Source organism: Haliotis cracherodii, unplaced genomic scaffold (assembly GCF_022045235.1).
Source record: "Haliotis cracherodii isolate W230 unplaced genomic scaffold, xgHalCrac1.p SCAF_5, whole genome shotgun sequence".
Taxonomy (NCBI): domain Eukaryota; kingdom Metazoa; phylum Mollusca; class Gastropoda; order Lepetellida; family Haliotidae; genus Haliotis; species Haliotis cracherodii.
In genome coordinates this window covers 43432880-43458157 of record NW_027266308.1, presented here as the reverse complement: position 1 = coordinate 43458157, position 25278 = coordinate 43432880, and the positions used below count along the sequence as shown (strand labels likewise).

The following is a 25278-nucleotide window of genomic DNA, read 5'->3' as shown; positions in this document are numbered from 1 at the left end:
ATTCATACCGTTTCATGCGGGGGTTAAATGTTCTGCATGGTTTATTACTTGGACAGTATTTTTTAACTTCCGACAGAGATCATACACCCGTAAGTGTTCTTTGCTTCTGGATACATAGAAAATCAACAGGTTGGTCTGAAATTGCAATTATTTGCCTAAAATATAATACGGTTGCATTATATATTCACGATGTTTAGGCTGAACGGAGTAACATTCTTCTTAACATACTTCAAATCTAAACTGGATTTAATCACACCACTATCCCAGTTATCCAAACGGAACCGTACACAAGAGTAATGAGTGAGTGAGTGAGTTGGGTTTAACGCCGCTTTGAATAGTATCCCACTTTTATCACGGCGTGTCAGCTTGATTTTGGAGGAAAGCCCGAAGGGATGCAGGCCTTAAACGTTTCCCACTTAAGTGAAACCCACGAGCACGGGGCCAACTGGAATTCGAACACACTGTCATAGGTTTCTTGCATGCCCAAGGGACACAACTCTGCACAGCGAATGCAGCTCCATAGGCGATTCAGCCAACCGTGTCGCCCGTACACAAGTGTAACAAACTATCAAACAACAAAGCTGTTTTAACTTCTTTCAGTGGCATTTAGAAGTTGGTGTGATGAAGTAAGACGAGTTCTATGGATGAACAACTTCTTTATTACAATTAGTGCGACGTTTCGGTGTAGATCCTAACACCTTTATCAAGCAAGTGATGGATAGTGCTAAACAACAGGGATATATACTTATTAACATCAAGGTTTATACAGTAAATTGATTGATGGACACAGAGAGCTGATTAAGATAATTGGAAGCCAGTGGGTGACTAATGAACAGTCAACAAGCAGACTGATAGAGATGATGGAAGCCAGTGGATCAATTGGATAGACATAGGGATGGTAAGCAGGCGGGATGTAATAGCCTTGGTCTCTGTTCATTGCTGGCTGGATCCTTTTGATGTAGATGGCTTCTAGGAGTTTCCTGATTTTGTAGTCTGATTGACTGTTGGCCAGGATCTTGATGTTGTTCCACTGGATGTGGTCGGGGTTGGTGTGGGTGTGGTCGGAGACGGCTGATTTTGAGTCATTTTTTTTGTACTGAGGTCTTGTGTTCTTTTATTCTAATGGGTAAGGGCCTGGATGTTTCTCCTACATAGGAGTCGCCACAGTCACATTAATTGTATGTGATATACGGCACCAGCCGGGTCTTCTTTCTTTGATGTAGGGGGCTTGCCATTGACATTAAGGATGTTCTGGATAGTCCTGCCTCTCTGGAATACTGTATCAATGTTTTAGATGAGATTTGTATTGCGTAACATTCCATGTAGAAACAGTGGCAATATTACACTATCACAAACTACAAAAAATATGCACAATAAGTGCAAAACACACAGGTACATTCAAGATACAAAGGAGGTATATTATAACAATTTTATATTACAACAAGTGTATTATAATGATATGAGAATTGAGCAAAACTATGGTAATGTTCTACAAACAAGCAATTTGTTTATGATTACATATATTATAACAGATCTAGGAAATTGTTTCTGGCCAACTGTTGGTAAAAATTATTAAGAATTGTGCTTTTTAACAGAGTGTACAAAATTCTTTATCATGATTGAAGATTATTTGTGATTCTCTTTCTTTGTTGTTTTTTATGCAGTACATTATGTTGCTCATCTTCTGAGACATCACATGTTTCACGGAGACTTTGTTCCAATGGGATTGGTGTTTTGTATATCTACCAGTTTCAATTTTTAGTTTGTGATAGCTTAAACGAAATTTTGAGAATATGACCTATGAGCTTTGTTTTTACAATATGTAAGATAATTCTCAATATTTATGGGTGTCTTGACCAACCTGTAAGTTCTTAACTTGCTGTTGGATAAATGGGAATCCCTTCATGAATGCGTGAACATATTTCTACATATATTTGGACTGAAGTTTATTTACAGTGGATTCAGTACATTTATTTATGTTTACTATTTCAAAAGTTTGTTTTATTTAACCCAGCCAACATTTTGACCAGAAAGATTGATATTTACTGCAAAACCATGTTTAAGAATGACGTTTGTTTTGTTATCTATATAGGACTTGTAATCAATTTTTTTTTTCGTCCTCTGCATATGCCATTATATGGCGGGGAACAATTGATGCACTGCAGCATCTCTACTTGTTCCAATTAGCGGCACATGAATATGGCTGAATCTCATCATCGTCCAAAGCTGATTCTTCCTAAACATAAACTTTGAAAAAATCAAATCATATTTACACATTACTGTCGGAGTCTGAAATGGGATTGTGACAATTTCTTCCTTTATTCTTTGTCCTCAAGACAATCAGCCACTTTCAAGATGTTCTCAACATTCTTTGAGGGTTCGTTTTTGTGTATTTTAAGACTGTAGTAAATAATCGATCCGAGATCTACTGCCACTCCGGCAGCGACAAGAGCCACGACCTTGACGCCAGACGCTGCAGCCTTACCGGCAGTGGCAGCCTTCCCAGCAGCGGAAGTGACGTCAGTGCCTGCATCAGCTGCCGTTCCTACAGACTTTGCGGCACTAGCAACTCTGGAAGACATCTCGGCACCAGCTGCAATTCCCCCTACAACATCAACAGCACGTTTCGATGCCTTGATAATTTTAACGGCCTTGATTACAGAGTCGGTGACGTCGTCGATTGAGTCGAAAACTGCTTTTCCCTTGAAGCCAAGAGCCAGCAGAAGTGACGCCAAACTGATGTCCACCTTCGTGTCCATGTTATTTTCCAAAAGATTTTGCAGGAAAATCCTGTCTGCTTCTGGTAATATATTGATTAATGTATTCAGTTTTGCCTTGATATCTTCTGACAATTCCGCATAATCATGAAGCTTTTGCGTTAAATGTTTCTCTGCGTTCTTGGTGAGGTGATATTCAACAATCATGGTCGACATACCCGACACGGCACTCCCTACCCCAACCACGCCCCCTGCTATGGTCAGGCCCAATGAGACACCTGCAGTGACGGATGCCAGAGCCAAGCCTGCCATTGCAAGAACTCCGCCAACAAGATCCACATTTGAGGTAGTGAGTTTTGCGATGTCAACTTTTCTCTGTTTAGACTTGAGGTTTTCAGCAAAGTCACGTAGTTCCGTAGCCAGTTCCTTCTGTAGTTTGGAGCAGGAATTAACTTCGGAACAAAAGGAAGCAATATCCACCTCAGCCATTTTGAAAACTAAAGTAAAAAGAGTACATGTTTTACGTATGCAGATCATGGTTACAAGTAGACAATCGTCGCGTTTTCGCGTTTTTGAGTACTCCTATAGCCATTTATTATAACGAAAAAGTGTCGTAACTAAACAGGTCATGTTACACAATATGTATGATTTTAGCATACGCTTACTGTCATTTCATTGATATTTTATATCAGTTGAGGCAACGTTCAATGACCACTATAAACGGTGTTAGTTTTTCCAAATATGACATGGATTCATTAGCTCACCAGGATTCTTCGTTTTGGTAACTTTCGACTTCTTGGCCGAACCCGCTGAAGGGAGGATTCTGAAACTTTAGGAGGATTTCTTCAAAAAATTGTTTCTTCAATAGAAGCCAGGAATCTGAAGCATTGGACCATGTATAGCAACACACTAGGATTTAGATTTGTTTATGCCATGGCCAACAATTGGGTAAAATCTCAGAAAACACAAGGCACAGAACGCTGAACCGTTATGAAAATGTGTTAGTTTGTTTGTTTGTTGTTTAACCCTGAACTCAGTTATATATTTTCAATCAATCTGATGCATGTGGTGCCCTGTCCACATGAGAACATGCAGGATACATGACATCAACTAATCTGATGCATGTGGTGCCCTGTCCACATGAGAACATGCTGGATACATGACATCAACCAATCTGAAGCATATGGTGCCCTGTCAACACGAGAACACGCTGGATACAAGACATCAACCAATCTGAAGCATATGGTACCCTGTCCACATGAGAACATGCAGGATACATGACATAAATCAATCTGATGCATATGGTGCCCTGTCCACATGAGAACATGCAGGATACATGGCATCAACCAATCTGATGCATGTGGTGCCCTGTCCACATGAGAACATGCAGGATACATGACATCAACTAATCTGATGCATGTGGTGCCCTGTCCACATGAGAACATGCTGGATACATGACATCAACCAATCTGATGCATGTGGTGCCCTGTCCACACGAGAACACGCTGGATACAAGACATCAACCAATCTGAAGCATATGGTGCCCTGTCCACATGATAACATGCAGGATACATGACATCAATCAATCTGATGCATGTGGTGCCCTGTCCACATGAGAACATGCAGGATACATGACATCAACTAATCTGATGCATGTGGTGCCCTGTCCACATGAGAACATGCTGGATACATGACATCAACCAATCTGATGCATGTGGTGCCCTGTCCACACGAGAACACGCTGGATACAAGACATCAACCAATCTGAAGCATATGGTGCCCTGTCCACATGATAACATGCAGGATACATGACATCAATCAATCTGATGCATGTGGTGCCCTGTCCACATGAGAACATGCAGGATACATGACATCAACCAATCTGATGCATGTGGTGCCCTGTCCACATGAGAACATGCTGGATACATGACATCAATCAATCTGATGCATGTGGTGCCCTGTCCACATGAGAACATGCTGGATACATGACATCAATCAATCTGATGCATGTGGTGCCCTGTCCACATGAGAACGCGGTAGATACATAACATCCACCAATCTGATGCATGTGGTGCCCTGTCCACATGAGAACGCGGTAGATACATAACATCCACCAATCTGATGCATGTGGTGCCCTGTCCACATGAGAACGCGGTAGATACAAAACATCAACTAATCTGATGCATGTTGTGCCCTGTCCACATGAGAACATGCTGAATACATGACATCAATCAATCTAACGCACGTGGCGCCCTGTCCACATGAGAACATGCTGGATACATGACATCACCCAATTTCAGGCATGTGGTGCCCTGTCCACATGAAAACATGCTGGACACATGACATAAACCAATCTGATGCATGTGGTGCCCTGTCAACACGAGAACATGCTGGATACATGACATCACCCAATTTCAGGCATGTGGTGCCCTGTCCACATGAGAACATGCTGCATACATGACATCAACCAATCTGATGCATGTGGTGCCCTGTCCACATGAGAACGCGGTAGATACATAACATCCACCAATCTGATGCATGTGGTGCCCTGTCCACATGAGAACATGCTGCATACATGACATCAACCAATCTGATGCATGTGGTGCCCTGTCCACATGAGAACGTGGTAGATACAGGACATCCACCAATCTGATGCATGTGGTGCCCAGTACACATGAGAACATGCAGGATACCTTACAGCAAGCAATCTCATACATGTGGTGCCCTGTCCACATGAGAACATGCTGCATACATGACATCAATCAATCTGATGCATGTGGTGCCCTGTCCACATGAGAACATGCAGGATACATGACATCAACTAATCTGATGCATGTGGTGCCCTGTCCACATGAGAACATGCAGGATACATGACATCAACCAATCTGATGCATGTGGTGCCCTGTCCACACGAGAACACGCTGGATACAAGACATCAACCAATCTGAAGCATATGGTGCCCTGTCCACATGAGAACATGCAGGATACATGACATCAATCAATCTGATGCATGTGATTCCCTGTCCACATGAGAACATGCAGGATACATGACATCAACCAATCTGATGCATGTGGTGCCCTGTCCACATGAGAACATGCAGGATACATGACATCAATCAATCTGATGCATGTGGTGCCCTGTCCACATGAGAACATGCTGCATACATGACATCAATCAATCTGATGCATGTGGTGCCCTGTCCACATGAGAACGCGGTAGATACATAACATCCACCAATCTGATGCATGTGGTGCCCTGTCAACATGAGAACATGCTGCATACATGACATCAACCAATCTGATGCATGTGGTGCCCTGTCCACATGAGAACGTGGTAGATACATGACATCCACCAATCTGATACATGTGATGCCCTGTCCACATGAGAACGCGGTAGATACATGACATCAACCAATCTGATGCATGTGGTGCCCTGTCCACATGAGAACGTGGTAGATTCATGACATCCACCAATCTGATGCGTGTGGTGCCCTGTCCACATGAGATCATGCAGGAAACATGACATCAATCAATCTAATGCATGCGGTGCCCTGTCCACATGAGAACATGCTGAATACATGACATCAATCAATCTAACGCATGTGGCGCCCTGTCCACATGAGAACATGCTGGATACATGACATCACCCAATTTCAGGCATGTGGTGCCCTGTCCACATGAAAACATGCTGGACACATGACATAAACCAATCTGATGCATGTGGTGCCCTGTCAACACGAGAACATGCTGGATACATGACATCACCCAATTTCAGGCATGTGGTGCCCTGTCCACATGAGAACATGCTGCATACATGACATCAACCAATCTGATGCATGTGGTGCCCTGTCCACATGAGAACGCGGTAGATACATAACATCCACCAATCTGATGCATGTGGTGCCCTGTCCACATGAGAACATGCTGCATACATGACATCAACCAATCTGATGCATGTGGTGCCCTGTCCACATGAGAACGTGGTAGATACAGGACATCCACCAATCTGATGCATGTGGTGCCCAGTACACATGAGAACATGCAGGATACCTTACAGCAAGCAATCTCATACATGTGGTGCCCTGTCCACATGAGAACATGCTGCATACATGACATCAATCAATCTGATGCATGTGGTGCCCTGTCCACATGAGAACATGCAGGATACATGACATCAACTAATCTGATGCATGTGGTGCCCTGTCCACATGAGAACATGCAGGATACATGACATCAACCAATCTGATGCATGTGGTGCCCTGTCCACACGAGAACACGCTGGATACAAGACATCAACCAATCTGAAGCATATGGTGCCCTGTCCACATGAGAACATGCAGGATACATGACATCAATCAATCTGATGCATGTGATTCCCTGTCCACATGAGAACATGCAGGATACATGACATCAACCAATCTGATGCATGTGGTGCCCTGTCCACATGAGAACATGCAGGATACATGACATCAATCAATCTGATGCATGTGGTGCCCTGTCCACATGAGAACATGCTGCATACATGACATCAATCAATCTGATGCATGTGGTGCCCTGTCCACATGAGAACGCGGTAGATACATAACATCCACCAATCTGATGCATGTGGTGCCCTGTCAACATGAGAACATGCTGCATACATGACATCAACCAATCTGATGCATGTGGTGCCCTGTCCACATGAGAACGTGGTAGATACATGACATCCACCAATCTGATACATGTGATGCCCTGTCCACATGAGAACGCGGTAGATACATGACATCAACCAATCTGATGCATGTGGTGCCCTGTCCCCATGAGAACGTGGTAAATTCATGACATCCACCAATCTGATGCGTGTGGTGCCCTGTCCACATGAGATCATGCAGGAAACATGACATCAATCAATCTAATGCATGCGGTGCCCTGTCCACATGAGAACATGCTGAATACATGACATCAATCAATCTAACGCATGTGGCGCCCTGTCCACATGAGAACATGCTGGATACATGACATCACCCAATTTCAGGCATGTGGTGCCCTGTCCACATGAAAACATGCTGGACACATGACATAAACCAATCTGATGCATGTGGTGCCCTGTCAACACGAGAACATGCTGGATACATGACATCACCCAATTTCAGGCATGTGGTGCCCTGTCCACATGAGAACATGCTGCATACATGACATCAACCAATCTGATGCATGTGGTGCCCTGTCCACATGAGAACGCGGTAGATACATAACATCCACCAATCTGATGCATGTGGTGCCCTGTCCACATGAGAACATGCTGCATACATGACATCAACCAATCTGATGCATGTGGTGCCCTGTCCACATGAGAACGTGGTAGATACATAACATCCACCAATCTGATGCATGTGGTGCCCTGTCCACATGAGAACATGCTGCATACATGACATCAACCAATCTGATGCATGTGGTGCCCTGTCCACATGAGAACGCGGTAGATACATAACATCCACCAATCTGATGCATGTGGTGCCCTGTCCACATGAGAACATGCTGCATACATGACATCAATCAATCTGATGCATGTGGTGCCCTGTTCACATGTGAACGTGGTAGATACATGACATTAACCAATCTGATACATGTGGTGCCCTGTCCACATGAGAACGTGGTAGATTCATGACATCAACCAATCTGATGCATGTGGTGCCCTGTCCACATGAGAACGTGGTAGATACATGACATAAATCAATCTGATGCATGTGGTGCCCTGTCCACATGAGAACATGCAGGATACATGACATCAACCAATCTGATGCATGTGGTGCCCTGTCCCCATGAGAACGTGGTAGATTCATGACATCCACCAATCTGATGCGTGTGGTGCCCTGTCCACATGAGATCATGCAGGAAACATGACATCAATCAATCTAATGCATGTGGTGCCCTGTCCACATGAAAACATTCAGGATACATGACATCAACCAATCTGATGCATGTGGTGCCCTGTCCACATGAGATCATGCAGGAAACATGACATCAATCAATCTAATGCATGCGGTGCCCTGTCCACATGAGAACATGCAGGATACATGACATCAACCAATCTGATGCATGTGGTGCCCTGTCCACATGAGAACATGCAGGAAACATGACATCAATCAATCTGATGCATGTGGTGCCCTGTCCACATGAGAACATGCAGGAAACATGACATCAATCAATCTGATGCATGTGGTGCCCTGTCCACATGAGAACATGCTGGATACATGACATCAACCAATCTGATGCATGTGGTGCCCTGTCAACATGAGAACATGCAGGATACATGACATCAACCAATCTGATGCATGTGATTCCCTGTCCACATGAGAACGTGGTAGATACATGACATCAACCAATCTGATATATGTGGTGCCCTGTCCACATGAGAACACGCTGGATACAAGACATCAACCAATCTGATGCATGTGGTGCCCTGTCCACATGAGAACATGCAGGATACATGACATCAACCAATCTGATGCATGTGGTGCCCTGTCCACATGAGAACATGCTGGATACATGACATCAACTAATCTGATGCATGTGGTGCCCTGTCCACATGAGAACATGCAGGAAACATGACATCAACCAATCTGATGCATGTGGTGCCCTGTCCACATGAGAACATGCAGGAAACATGACATCAATCAATCTGATGCATATGGTGCCCTGACCACATGAGAACATGCAGGAAACATGACATCAATCAATCTGATGCATGTGGTGCCCTGTCCACATGAGAACATGCAGGAAACATGACATCAATCAATCTGATGCATGTGGTGCCCTGTCCACATGAGAACATGCTGGATACATGACATCAACCAATCTGATGCATGTGGTGCCCTGTCAACATGAGAACATGCAGGATACATGACATCGACCAATCTGATGCATGTGATTCCCTGTCCACATGAGAACGTGGTAGATACATGACATCAACCAATCTGATATATGTGGTGCCCTGTCCACATGAGAACACGCTGGATACAAGACATCAACCAATCTGATGCATGTGGTGCCCTGTCCACATGAGAACATGCAGGATACATGACATCAACCAATCTGATGCATGTGGTGCCCTGTCCACATGAGAACATGCAGGATACATGACATCAACTAATCTGATGCATGTGGTGCCCTGTCCACATGAGAACATGCAGGAAACATGACATCAATCAATCTGATGCATGCGATGCCCTGTCCACATGAGAACATGCAGGATACATGACATTAACCAATATGACGCACGCAGTGACATTCCAACACGTCCTTTCATTCAATGAATAGATACTTGCGATACTAGTTACCGTGGGCATCGATCTACGCAAATGTGATACTATGACGTGCATCACCCAAGTCAGCGAGCCTGACCACCAGCTCCTGTTAGTCGCCTCTTAAGACCAACATGGGTTGCTGAAGACAGGTCACGTGAAGACATAATACATAAAGCACATGAATGGATCTTACTAACAGTAAGGGGTTATGTAGATCAAAGAGAAATAACTAACTTGTTGCTTTAGTTTTATTTTCTTCACCTAAACAAACGATGCAACTGTCGGACAAAGGAAAGACATTACAAACGTTATGAAAACGTTACTAGCCTGAAAACTGTCGCCGAAACACTACTATGATGCTTGCATCAAATACATCACCGTCGTATAACCATTTCTTGTTTGTTTCATTTCAGACACCATCAAACATGGTTGTATAGTTTCTTTCAGTCAGCAGTTAAGAATAAATAAATAATGAAGTGTTATTGTTTTATATGTGATATTTACCATCACACATAACAGCTGTATTTTTTATCATCTTTAATCAATTTATTTATATTTATCTAAATCTCTAAATCTCTCTTAACTATATGTCTGTGTCCGCTTTGTCAGTGTGACCCTAGTGCATGTTGTTCAGTTACAATACAACGGGGCGCGGTTTACACAGTGATACACAAGGAAGTAAATTGTTCTTGTTTGAACTGTACATTCCGTACCTAAATATACTATAAGACATGAAAATCCAGGAAGAGCGTTAACATTATATATCTTGAGTTGATACTTAGAGGCCACTTACATGGTAGATAATAAGATGCTGAGAAATAAATGACATATATCGCAGATCTCGTTAATAGTCCATTAGGCTTCACTTTATGATATTCGAATCATGAAATCAACAGATTAACCACTGTTACCTTTTCGATTGATGTTTGAAAATGATATTTTACATTAAAAGTTCTTGTGGTTTATCTGTAAAGTGAATTTGTAAGGCAACATAGGTTTCAACATATCTACCTGTGATGTACCTGTGGCGTGCCTGATGTGCCCCTATTTTTAGCGGCGTGTTGTCAGTGTGTCGGGTTGAGCCGGTTATGTGACTTCGGCTGCACAGCGTCGCGGGTGAGTGTTAGGGTGTCCTCCCATTAGTTAGACATCCCAGTTAGACAGCTTATAACAAAACTTTAAACGGTTGAGTGCACACTAAGCCTTGTGCTTGTTACTACAGACTTTAAAATGGAATAGTCCAGATAAGATCTGACAAACAAAGCAAAGTAGCTTTCCTTAAGCCCCAAGATCATATTTATTTGTTTGATAAGTAGATAATCTAAACTCAACTCCTTCATCTGATCATACAGTAAGACAATTAAGCTACTCCATAGTTTACATAGTTAATCTCATGCCTATTGAACCGGTGCTGAGAGTAAGGTAATTTAGGTTAATTAAACAAAATTGTAACATATACACTCCCTAAACTGTGAGTACCCTATCCCTACTCAGTACTACATCTAATTGGGACTGATCCATTACACCTGTAGGTATATTCCCTCTTTGCCTAAATAAAAATGTCTAACAATTGGGATACCCGCCCACGTAGGAATATACGGTAATGAAAACGCCGATAAAGCAGCTAAACTATCCCTCAAAATCCCAGAAATAAGCTTAAACTTACCCATCTCAAAATCAGAAATTAAAAGTGTAAACAAACAAAAAATCACAAAAAAATGGCATAACCTATATCTAAACTCAAATAGCCAAATCAAAAGAGTGCTCAGCAAACCACTAACCAAACCAAAAATTCTCCATCCATCCAAAAAAATCGACAGAGTAATCACTAAACTCCAAACAGGACACACCAACCTAAATAACCAACTAAAAAAATTTAAAAAACACACTACAGGTAACTGCGCACACTGCAAACAACCAGAAACCCCAGAACACGCACTCATCCACTGCACACACTACCTAACACATCGAACCGCATTACAAACCACCCTCAATCTAAACAAGGCTCTCACTCTAGAAGCAATACTAAACCCACAAAATAAACTAGAAAACTTCAAGGCCTTAGGCGTATTCTTAATAAAAACGGAACTAATAAAACGCATCTAAAACCATAATAACCTACCAAATCAAAATCACAAAAACAAACAATCATCCACCATACCCAGCTCCCTTAGTTCTCCTCCCCAACCCCATCGGCATCTATTCCAAATCTCAAAATTCCCAAATTCGATATAAGCAACCCCTAAAGCCCCCTCTTGGGTTGCACAGACCACCCTCGCCCCTTTCGGAAACACATTAAATGGCCTGGCCGGGCCCGTGTGCGAAATACGCATCAGTCGGAAAGCGCACGTTAAATCTCCAAAGTAAGTAAGTAAGTAAGTAAGGGACGTCTAACTAATGGGATATAACCAGTGTTAGTGTTCAAATGTTAAACATGTTAGTGATTCGCTTATGACGGTACAAAATACGGTTTTCGAACGAAATCGAAGTTCTGATACAAATAAAGAATTTCAATATCTAACGTCCATGTCTATATAATTTTTTAATTTGAAGTTTACACGATATACGGCTTTTCCATTGGACGAGAAATTGACGTTCATTTAAGAATTGACCTTCGCTTTGTGTGAGTTCATTGGAGTATGAACCTTCATAGAGAGAGGGCCAAACTCCGACGTTCATACGTGAGAGATGATGGTCTTTTACAATACAATGAAGAATAGAATTTCATCAATATATGACAACGGATTTCTGCTCATATCAACATTTTGTTTTCTGTCTGTTATTTACGCGCGCACACACGCGCAGTATACATCCCTGTGATCGTGTACGTCTGGCGAACGTTCCACAAGGGAAATTAACTCTTTCGTCATAAAATTTGTTCGCATGACTGGTTAGAACTCGAGACATAAAGGAAAATGCTACACAGAAACGATGTTTTCAAACTTTCTTGTCGCAGAGGAATATCCAGTTGTACTGTAGTCCTACTGTTATATTGATAAATTCAAATCACATGCGTCTAGCGTTGATAGTGATTGCCTTATTAGAGGTATAGAGTCTCTACTCTGCAGAGATACACGTCATACCATTGCTGGCTGAGACGACATCAGTGTTTACGAGGAGTTTGATACTCCACCACTGGCCTTTTTCGAATATTTTACGAATGCTTTAAACAATAAAATATGCTGTTGTTCACATTGCTCTTTCTCTTTTCTTGTTTAGACACAGGTGAGGTGAGGTGAGGTGAGGTGAGGTGAGGTGAGGTGAGGTGAAATTGGGTTTAACGTCGCGTCAAAGATTATTGCACTTATAAAGCGACGTGAATGCACTTGTTTGTGTGTGTGTGGCTGCTTGTACTAAAGTACTCATGGAAATGAAAAAAAACTGTTTTTTCGACCTCAGATCTTAAATTATTGCAGTTAATATACAAAATATGTAAATAATCAAACAACTAAATTAGTACTAATTGGGCCGTGGCAAAAATACAGCGTATCAAATGTTTTTATGCCTTTTTACACGTAAAAGTGTGTAAAAATGTGAATAAAACAGACTATTGTGAAACAGGGCATAACCAGGTGTAAGTAGATCAAGGTGACCTATGACACCTTGACGACAGGTTAGAACAGGTGCGTAATGCCTATGGTCTGTTTCAGCTATGTCAATTTGGACTTAGTTTTATTTTTGAATGTTGAAAGTGCCTCCTGTACCTCCTGTAAAGTACATTTTGTATTGTTCACTGAGATCAAACTAGCAAATCCAGACTAGTACTTTTCGAGTTGTTTTGTTATTTCGTATTTACAGCTACGTAACACTTTGTGTCGATTTTTAAATTGAGAAAAACAGTTTTTTTTCATTTCCGTGAGTACTTTAGTCCGGACTGATGCCGATTTATAGTGCTAGCACACTGAGATACCATGCCGCAGTTTAACATGAATACCCCACTCGGACACAGTATACTGACTCCGAGCCGACAAGTCCTTGTTTCAGTCCATTAATGCCGAGCGGACCCCGGACCCCCGACCCCGGACCTTCCGCTCTCCGGGCGGACGCTCTACCACTAGACCACGGAGGCGGTCCTGTTTAGACACAATGATACACTATAACCAAACATACTCCCAGGTGAAAATTGTTAATGCTTGCTGTAAATATGTTCATGACCGTTTGACCCGACCTCGAAATGCTAACGTCAAGAGAATTCTAGTTTATGAAAATGATATTTCTATATGCAACGGAGATATTTCCCTTAGACCAGCAACTCGTCACACGAGCCGCACGAACTTGGTCACAATTGTGGGTTGCACGTGTCATCAGAAGCAGCCCAGGTGTTGTGTAGCGAGGCCGAATAAAGTAATTAATAACCAAATAAGAAATTTAAGGAAACTACGGAGAAGGCATACATCACAGGAATTCGTAGCTGTACACAAATACACATATTTTATTTTTAATAAAAAAATTTTTTAAATGTTTTTGATTTGAATGTACACATTTTTGTTGATCCATGTATCTACAGTGTATCTATCTATCCTGTGCACCATCTTCCACTGAATTAACACTGTTCAGATTCTTGAACAACCATGCATGTTTGTAAATCTCACGCTACTGATTGTGCCACAGATTAGCTATACCATCAACACACACACATGGATCACGAATAATAAAATTTCACTAACCGGATTCCCCTTTCACCATTACTGACATGGTGAAGTTATTCGGTGTAAACGTAAATGGATAATACAACTGTTTTATATGTTCTTTTACGACGTAATTAATGTTCCAGCTACAATGTTCCGTGGCGGCATGCACATGAGTCTAGCCAAACAAGTGCAAGACAGAGTGAACACCGCGCCGGTCCCTATTATGATCAGCTCTTATGACTAAGCTTTAGGCTCTCTCTAACAGATGACAAAGTTTTGAAATGGCACCTTAATGCGGTTTGTTTGTTTGTTGTTTAACGTATCGTATCCCAATTGCATAGATCGATGCCGAAGATGTCAATGACTAGACTGTCTGGTCAAGACTCGATTATTTACAGATCGCCGTCATATAGCTGGAATATTGCTGAGTGCGGCGTTAAACAACAAACACACACACTTTTGACGAAGCAACGCTTAAAGATCTTGGTAAATAAGAAACACATTTCTCAATACTATTTTGCAATCTCTTTATACTTAATACGTCAAACGCCGACCACACGCATTCAATTCTCGAGATATGAACAACTGTAGAAGTCCATTGTTGTTGTCTTCCACGTGTTTCTGGAATTTTGATATAAACCAATCATCACTCGCTCACTCACTCATGTATAAAACTAGGAGTGGCTTTACCACAGAATAGTAAAATACGCGTAAATATGTCAACCAAATAAGGTATGTGAACACTGTTATGCGATGAAGCTCATCAGTAGGATCTTTCTTCGTGTTATATTCCCAACGGGATAGTGTTTATTCAAATAAACGGTACTTGAATATGGCTGAATCTTGCCATCGCCCACAGCTGATTCTTTCTATACATAAACTTTGAAAATATCAAATCATATTTACATATTACTGTTGTGTGAAATGGGATTGTGACAATTCCTTCCCTTATTCTTTGTCATCAAGACAATCAGCCACTTTCAAGATGTTCTCAACATTCTTTGAGGGTTCGTTTTTGTGTAATTTACGACTGTAATAAATAATCGACCCGAGATCTACTGCCACTCCGGCAGCGGCAAGAACCACACCCCCGACCTTGACGCCGGACGCTGCAACCTTTCCGGCGGTGGCAGCCCTCCCAGCAGCGGAAGTGACTTCAGTTCCTGCTTCAGTTGCCGTTCCTACAGACTTTCCGGCACTAGCAACTCTGGAAGACATCTCGGCACCAGCTGCAATTCCCCGTACAACATCAACAGCACGTTTCGTTGCCTTGCTAATTCTAACGGCCTTGATTACAGAGTCAACGACGACGTCGATTGATTGGAAAACTGTTTTTCCCTTGCCTACAAGAGCCAGCGGAAATGACTTTTTATTAGCGTTTCTGATCATTCCCATGATATCCTTCTTCGTGTCCATGTTGATAAAGTTACTCTAGCAGAATAATCCTCTCTGGTTCTTGTAATGTTTTTATTAATTTATTCAATTTTGTGTTTATATCTTCTGACATTTCCGCATAATCATGAAGCTTTTGCGATAAATGTTTTTCTGCGTTCTTGGTGATGCGATAGTTAACAATCATGGTCGATATACCCGACACGGCACCCCCTCCCCCAACCACGCCCCCTGCTATGGTCAGGCCCAATGAGACTCCAGCAGTGACGGGTGCCAGAGCCAAGCCTGCGATTGCAAGACCTCCGCCAACGAGACCCACATTTGAGGAAGTGAGTTTTGCGATGTCAACTTTTCTCTGTTTAGACTTGAGGCTTTCAGCAAAGTCACGTAGTTCCGTAGCCAGTTCCTTCTGTAGTTTGGAACAGGAATTAACTTCGGAAGAAAAGGAAGCGATATCCATCTCAGCCATTTTGAAAACTGTGAAGTAAAAGAGTACGACATGTATTACGTATGCAGACCATGGTTACAACTGATCACACGTCGCGTTCTCGCGAGTACCCCTGGAGCCATTTATTATAGCACAAAAGATCTTAACAGCGCGTTTTTAGACACTGTTTAACTATCATTTCATAGTTGGGATATTATGGCAATTCATTAGCTTACCAAGATTCTACGTTTCCGAAACTTTCGACTTCTTGGCCGAACCGACTGAAGGGAGGATTGTGAAACTTTATGAGGATTTCTAGCGTTATAATTGGACACAGATTTTGCCACATTTCGTTAAGAAAATACGTATTTGTTTCCTCAATAGAAAAACAAAAGTCGAGTCGAATCATGAAAATCTTTGAGAATTGTCTTCTCAGAAAGCACATTTATAGAAACACAATGGGATATAGAAATTCATGCCATGGCCAGTGATAACGAATACACTTTTTAACAAGTGGGTTAAACCTCCGAAACAACAAGGCCCACAGAGCTGAAACGTTATGTGATTTATTTGCTGTTTAACGCCGCACTTAGCAATATTCCAGTTATGTGACAGCGGTCTGTAAATAATCGAGTCTGGACCAGGCAATCCAGTCATTTATATCTTTGGCATCGAACTACGAAATTAGGATACGATGACATGCATCAACCACGTCAGCGAGACTTATCTCATGTTATCCGGAAATGGAAGTCACTATCTAGTGCCTTGGGCAATATTCTGACACCGGAAGGCCATGAATGGATCTTACTTACAATAAGGGATTCTGTAGGTCAGTGGCACATAAGTAACTAGGTGTTATACATTAATATGTTATTTGCATAAACAGACGACGCAACACAGCTGCCTGGCAAAGGAAAGCATACAATTGAAAATTGGATTGAACGAAGACATTACAAACGTAATCAAAAGTTTTTTTGTCTGAAAACAGTCGCCGCAATACTGTCAGCATATGATCCATAAAAAAGCTACGATACCTGTATTAAATACATCACCATCGAATAGACATGTCTTGTCTTGTTTGTTTTATTTTCAGCCACAATCAAACATGGTGTATACTTCCTTTGCGCGTCAGTTTAGAACTTTTTGAGATGTTCGTCTGTGTGTTTGTTTGTTTGTTGTTTGACGCCGCACTTAGCAATATTCCAGCTAAATTGACGGCGGTCTGTAAATAATCCAATCTGGATCAGACGATCCAGTGATTAACATTATGAGCATCGATCCACATAACTGGGATACGATGACATGCATCAACCAAGTCAGCGAGCCTGACCACCCGATCCCGTTAGTCGCCTTTTACGGCAAGCATGGGTTGCTGAAGACACACTCAACCCCGGATCTTCACGGGTCAAATAATGAGATGATATTGTTATATATGTATATTTTACCATCACACATTACAACTGTATATTTTTATCGTCTTTATTCATTTAATTTATATTTATTTAAATCCATATCCAACCGAATCTCTTACATGTTTCTTTAGTTGTTTAACTGTAGGGCTCTGCCAGCATTGTCACTGTGACCCTAGTGCATGTTGTTCAGTTACAATATAACGGGACGCGGATTTACGTAGTGGTACACAAGGAAGTAGATTGTTCGTGCATGAACTGTACTTTCCGTATCTAAATATAAGCGTTGTCTTCGAACGTCCTCATGCATACTAAGCCATTGCTTTTGACCTAGAAATAAGACATGAACATCCAGGAAGAGTGTTAACATTATATATCTTGAGTTGATGCTCAGATGTCGCTTACATGACAGATAATAAAATGCTATGAAGTAAAAGACATATATAACAAATCTCGGTAATAGACCATTAGGCTTCACTATATAATATCCGAATCATGAAATGAAGAGATTAACCACTGTTATCTTTACGATTGATGTTTGAAAATGATATTTTACATTAAAAGTTCTTGTGGTTTATCTGTAAAGTGAATTTGTAAGGCAACTTAGGTTTCAACATATCTACCTGTGATGTACCTGTGGCGTGCCTGTTGCGTCCCTGTGATGTGCGCCGTGTTGTCGGTGTGTCGGGTGAGGCCGCTCGCGTTACTCCAGCTGCACAAGGCGGATGAATGTAAGTGTTCAAATGTTGAGCATTTCAGTGATTCGCTTATCATGGTCCGCATTGACCTGTGTGTACATAACACTGAATAGCATGGTGTGTCGTAGTTGTGTTTGTGTGCGGGATGAAAGCTCTGATACAAATATTGACTTACAATATCCCTCAAAATAAACAAACACGACGTGTTTATCTATAGAGAGAGAAGGTATTTTGCAGTACAATGAAGAATAGAATTTCATCAATTTAAGAGAACTTCGGATTTCTGCTTATTGTTTGCTGTCTGTTTTTTGCGCACATGCACACGCACGCACACATGCACACACACACACGCACGCACACGCACACACATACGCACGCACGCACACGCACGCACGCGCGCACGCACACGCACACACACACACACACACACACACACACAGAGTATACACCCCTGCGATCTTTACACAAGGGAAGTGAACTCTTTCGTCAAAAAATTTGTTGGCATGACTGGTTAGAACTCGAGACATACAGGAAAATGCTACACAGATACGACAGTAACGATGTTTACAAACTTATGCTGTAGTCCTACTGTTTTATTGATAAATTTAAATCACGAGCGTCTACTGTTGATAGTGGGTGCCTTATTTAGGATATAGGGTCTCTTCTTTGCAGACCCGTGAAGATTCCGGGATAGAATTGGTCTTCAGCAACCCATACTTGCTGTAAAAGTCGACTATGCTTGTCGTAAAAGGCGACTAACGGGATCGGGTGGTCCTGGTTGATACATGTCATCGATCTCAATTGCGTGGATCGATGCTCATGATGTCAATCACTGGATTGTCTGGTCCAGACTCGATTATTTTACAGACCGCCTTTATATAGCTGGAATATTGCTGAGTGCGGCGTTAAACAACAAACAAACAAACAAACAAAAGAGATACACATGCAGCATTGCTGGCTGGGACTGAAAACACAGTGGTTCAGTTGTCACCACTGGCCCTTTTCGACTATTTTACGGGTGCTTCAAACAAATATATGTTCTTGTTTACATCATGTTTTTTCTCATTTCTTGTTTGGACACAATGATACACTCTGGCCAAAACTACTCCCAGGTGAAAATCGTTAATGCTTGCTGTAAATATTTCCTGACCGTTTGAACCGACCTCGAAATACTAACGTCAAGAGAATTCTAGTTTGTGAAAATGATATTTCTATATGCAACGGAGTTATTTCCCTTAGACCAGCATCTCATCCCATGACCCTCACAATCTTGGTCACAATTGTGGGTTGTACGTGTCATCTGAAGCAGCCCAGGTGTTGTGTAGCGAGGCCGAATGAAGTAATTAATAATAAGGATTTTGAGGAAACTACAGGGTCAGAAATATGTCTTTTAAATTTTTATAATTTATTTTTTTAATAATTTATAGGTACATATTTTTCTTGACGCCGCTTATGCAGTGGACGATAGAGTGAACTCTCTCTGTCTGTATGTCAAGTTTGGTGGAGAAATGTTGTACCGTTTTCAAGATCTACTCTGAAAATGAACACTACCGTCATTTTCAGTCTAAGTCATAGTGGTTGCCATGGGAAAATAATTTGTTCAACAATCCCAAACTATCAAAGGGCACCAGTTCACCACTAGACCTGTCATTGTGCCAAATGTGGTTAAGCTATCTCTCATGTTTGTTTAGTTTTGCTCCGAAAACGTAGCTTGGATTCCACATTCATTAAACTTGCACCAAGTGAAACCTCGTTAATCCAGCCTTCTCCTAGGCGAATATAAATGACAACGTATGCATCTACACAAAACAATTCGTAAATCGGGGTCAGTAATTGGGTTACACTTAAATGGTACACGGTTGGTATTTGATTTATGTTTGAATCCTTATCAATTTGAAATCACATTTTTGACGAGATATTTATGATCTTTGAGGCTGTAAATGGGCTTACGTATCAGTCGATAATCACTACTGTAGAATACTGATGGTTTATTTAGCAATCACTACACTGCAGTACAACACTGTTCAGTCAGCGATCACTACTCTACAGTACAACACTGTTCAGTCAGCAATCACTAAACTACAGTGCAACACTGTTCAGTCAGCAATCACTACACTACAGTACAACACTGTTTAGTCAGCAATCACTACACTACAGTACAACACTGTTCAGTCAGCAATCACTACACTACAGTACAACACTGTTTAGTCAGCAATCACTACACTACAGTGCAACACTGTTCAGTCAGCAATCACTACACTACAGTACAACACTGTTCAGTCAGCAATCACTACACTACAGTACAACACTGTTCAGTCAGCAATCACTACACTACAGTGCAACACTGTTCAGTCAGCAATCACTACACTACAGTACAACACTGTTTAGTTAGCAATCACTACACTACAGTACAACACTGTTCAGTCAGCAATTACTACACTACAGTACAACACTGTTCAGTCAGCAATTACTACACTATAGTCCAACACTGTTCAGTCAGCACTCACTACAACAGAGTGCAACACTTTTCAGTCAGCAAGCACTACACTACAGTACAACACTGTTCTGTCAGCAATCACTACAGTACAACACTGTTCAGTCAGCAAGCCCTACACTACAGTACAACACTGTTTAGTCAGCAATCACTACACTACAGTACAACACTGTTCAGTCAGCAAGCACTACACTACAGTACAACACTGTTCAGTCAGCAATTACTTCACTACAGTACAACACTGTTCAGTCAGCAATTACAACACTACAGTACAACATTGTTCAGTCAGCAAGCACTACACTACAGTACAACACTGTTCAGTCAGCAATTACTACACTACAGTACAACACTGTACAGTCAGCAATCACTACAATACAGTGCAACACTGTTCAATCAGCAATTACTACACTACAGTACAACACTGTTCAGTCAGCACTCACTACAATAGAGTGCAACGCTGTTAAGTCAGCAATCACTACACTACAGTACAACACTGTTCAGTCAGCAATCACTACACTACAGTACAAAATTGTTCAGTCAGCACTCACTACAATAGAGTGCAACACTTTTCAGTCAGCAAGCACTACACTACAGTACAACACTGTTCTGTCAGCAATCACTACAGTACAACACTGTTCAGTCAGCAAGCCCTACACTACAGTACAACACTGTTTAGTCAGCAATCACTACACTACAGTACAACACTGTTCAGTCAGCAAGCACTACACTACAGTACAACACTGTTCAGTCAGCAATTACTGCACTACAGTACAACACTGTTCAGTCAGCAATTACAACACTACAGTACAACATTGTTCAGTCAGCAAGCACTACACTACAGTACAACACTGTTCAGTCAGCAATTACTACACTACAGTACAACATTGTACAGTCAGCAATCACTACAATACAGTGCAACACTGTTCAATCAGCAATTACTACACTACAGTACAACACTGTTCAGTCAGCACTCACTACAATAGAGTGCAACGCTGTTAAGTCAGCAATCACTACACTACAGTACAACACTGTTCAGTCAGCAATCACTACACTACAGTACAAAATTGTTCAGTCAGCACTCACTACAATAGAGTGCAACGCTGTTCAGTCAGCAATCACTACACGACACTACAGTACAACACTGTTCAGTCAGCACTCACTACAATAGAGTGCAACGCTGTTCAGTCAGCAATCACTACACGACACTACAGTACAACACTGTTCAGTCAACACTCACTACAATAGAGTGCAACGCTGTTCAGTCAGCAATCACTACACGACACTACAGTACAACACTGTTCAGTCAGCACCAACTACTCTACGTACAACACTGTTCAGTCAGCACCAACTACACTACAGTACAACACTGTTCAGTCAGCACCAACTACACTACAGTACAACACTGTTCAGTCAGCACCAACTACACTACAGTACAACACTGTTCAGTCAGCACTCACTACAATAGAGTGCAACGCTGTTCAGTCAGCAATCACTACACGACACTACAGTACAACACTGTTCAGTCAACACTCACTACAATAGAGTGCAACGCTGTTCAGTCAGCAATCACTACACGACACTACAGTACAACACTGTTCAGTCAGCACCAACTACACTACAGTACAACACTGTTCAGTCAGCACCAACTACACTACAGTACAACACTCTTCAGTCAACACTCACTACAATAGAGTGCAACACTCTTCAGTCAGCAATCACTACACGACACTACAGTACAACGCTGTTCAGTCAGCAAGCACTACGCTACAGTACAACACTGTTCAGTCAGCACCAACTACACTACAGTACAACACTCTTCAGTCAGCACCAACTACACTACAGTACAACACTGTTTAGTCAGCAATCACTACACTACAGTACAACGCTGTTCAGTCAGCAAGCACTACGCTACAGTACAACACTGTTCAATCAGCACCAACTACACTACAGTACAACACTGTTCAGTCAGCAATCACTAAACTACAGTACAACACTCTTCAGTCAGCACCAACTACACTACAGTACAACACTGTTCAGTCAGCACCAACTACACTACAGTACAACACTCTTCAGTCAGCACCAACTACACTACAGTACAACACTGTTCAGTCAGCAATCACTACACTACAGTACAACACTGTTCAGTCAGCAATCACTACACTACAGTACAACACTGTTCAGTCAGCACCAACTACACTACAGTACAACACTCTTCAGTCAGCACCAACTACACTACAGTACAACACTGTTCAGTCAGCAATCACTACACTACAGTACAACACTGTTCAGTCAGCAATCACTACACTACAGTACAACACTGTTCAGTCAGCACCAACTACACTACAGTATAACACTGTTCAGTCAGCACCAACTACACTACAGTATAACACTGTTCAGTCAGCACCAACTACACTACACTATATGCACTTGTGGGCTCCATCATTGTGGAAAACGTTTAACACCGGCATCACTTCGGGTTTTCCTCCCAAATTAAGATGGTACACCGTGATATAACTGAAACTAATCAGCGTTAAAACCACCCCACTCACTCACTGAAACTTGTAAACTCTATATGTCAGTCGAAAATAGAAAAAATGTTGTTGATTCTGAATTTTTTACAATATTTACCATATTTTTGGTTACACTCGTGTCAGGTGCAGCAAAGGAATACTCAGGTACAGTGTTAGCCTTCGATTTCGTTTTCCTGTCTCTATCAACCACAACGTGCCTTAAGCACAACATACAGCTGATCGTGTACACATGTACCATACATTCACATTAATGTAGGTAACATTTTGTGGGGTTTCTACCAGATGACCATCTTTCCCAGTAGTTTATATCTTTGACTTGTGTTTGTTTGTTTATTTGTTTGTTGTTTAACGCCGCACTCAGCCATATTCCAGCTATATGACGACGGTCTGTAAATAATCGAGTATGGACCACACAATCCAGTGATTGACATGATGGGCAAAGATCCACGCATTTGGGACCGATGACATGCATCAATTAAGTCAGCGAGCCTGACCACCCGATCCCGTTAGCCGCCTCTTACAACAAGCATAGTCGCTTTTCACGGCAAGCATGGGTTGCTGAAGACCTGTTCTACCCCGAATCTTCACGGGTCGACTTGTGTATAAACATGAAGTAAATCTACCCATACCCCAAAACAAAAGTATTAGTGTATCTTATTAAACATCGAAGAAAATTGCATGCTCTTGAATATAGCAATGTAATCAAATGTATGTACACTGTATGTATACTGTATGATTCCAACTTACAATAGGTTTGGATTGATTTTTTAAATGTTGAAATAATATATTAGATTTAACAGTCCCGATGGTTTTTAAGTTCTCAAATATTCCCGAAAATATGTTTTGCTTTACGCTGCTGTTTATACAGAATGGACAGACCATGAAAAAAAGCTGGTGAAAGAGAGGCCATAATATTAACTTGTAACTTCATCTAAAGGATTCCCTTTGCAAAGCCATTTCTCTATTGCTTTGCTGGATCATAGACTCACGCTAACCAAGCGACCCGTTTTACCAGCACTCATCGAGGAAGTTTTTTGGCCACAGATCCCCAACATTACACATACACGTACTGAAAGGGGGGTACTGTGTTTATACCGGATTTATATCTATTAATAAAACAAATAGAAGAATAATGTCTATTTATTCAAAATAATTCTTAACATGTGTATTTGGAATGACCAGTGAAAAAGATAACAAGGATATCCTGTTCCTGAGGATCGTTTATCATTTTCCGACCAGTTGGCGCACGGATACATCGGTGAAATGTCGAGTAACTGTAAACTGTTAGCAATGAGTAATTCGGTTAGGATCTGTTCAGAGACCGCTCATCATACTCCTATTGGATGTATAATCGCTGATAATATTATAACCTGGTTAATCAAACCGGAGCAACCTTGCCATTTAGATAATGTTCTCTAAACTCACGGGACTGCACTGTATGATATTGTGTTATGAATCTTTAAATTCTACATAGTTTTGTTCGTTTGAAAGTGGAGAACAAGACAGCGCTTTAAATACAGCATGTCGTACGTTTTGACAAGTGTGGATGGTAGAGCCGGTATTGTGTTAACAATTACCACCACCCACATCTGTTTGTAATGTGTTTGGGTTTTTCTATTGTTTCCAGTGATGTGTAAATGCTGGATGTTGCCCGACACCCACAACAAAACCTGGTTAATGAATGCGGGGTATG

The 25278-nt window shown here is 41.6% G+C and overlaps 1 protein-coding gene and 1 pseudogene across 1 annotated transcript; both read right to left on the bottom strand.

Moving 5' to 3' along the window:
- Window positions 1-933: 933 nt before the first annotated feature.
- Window positions 934-11080, bottom strand: LOC139443924 (apolipoprotein L3-like). Its single transcript, XM_071224813.1, has 3 exons — window positions 11015-11080; window positions 3482-3546; window positions 934-3214 (listed from the first exon to the last, which is right to left on the bottom strand). Exon 3 carries the CDS (start codon window positions 3204-3206, stop codon window positions 2319-2321), a length of 888 nt encoding a protein of 295 aa, XP_071080914.1. The 5' UTR covers window positions 3207-3214; window positions 3482-3546; window positions 11015-11080; the 3' UTR covers window positions 934-2318.
- Window positions 11081-15419: 4339 nt separating this feature from the next.
- On the bottom strand, window positions 15420-18536 carry LOC139444131 (apolipoprotein L3-like; annotated as a pseudogene).
- Window positions 18537-25278: the final 6742 nt, after the last annotated feature.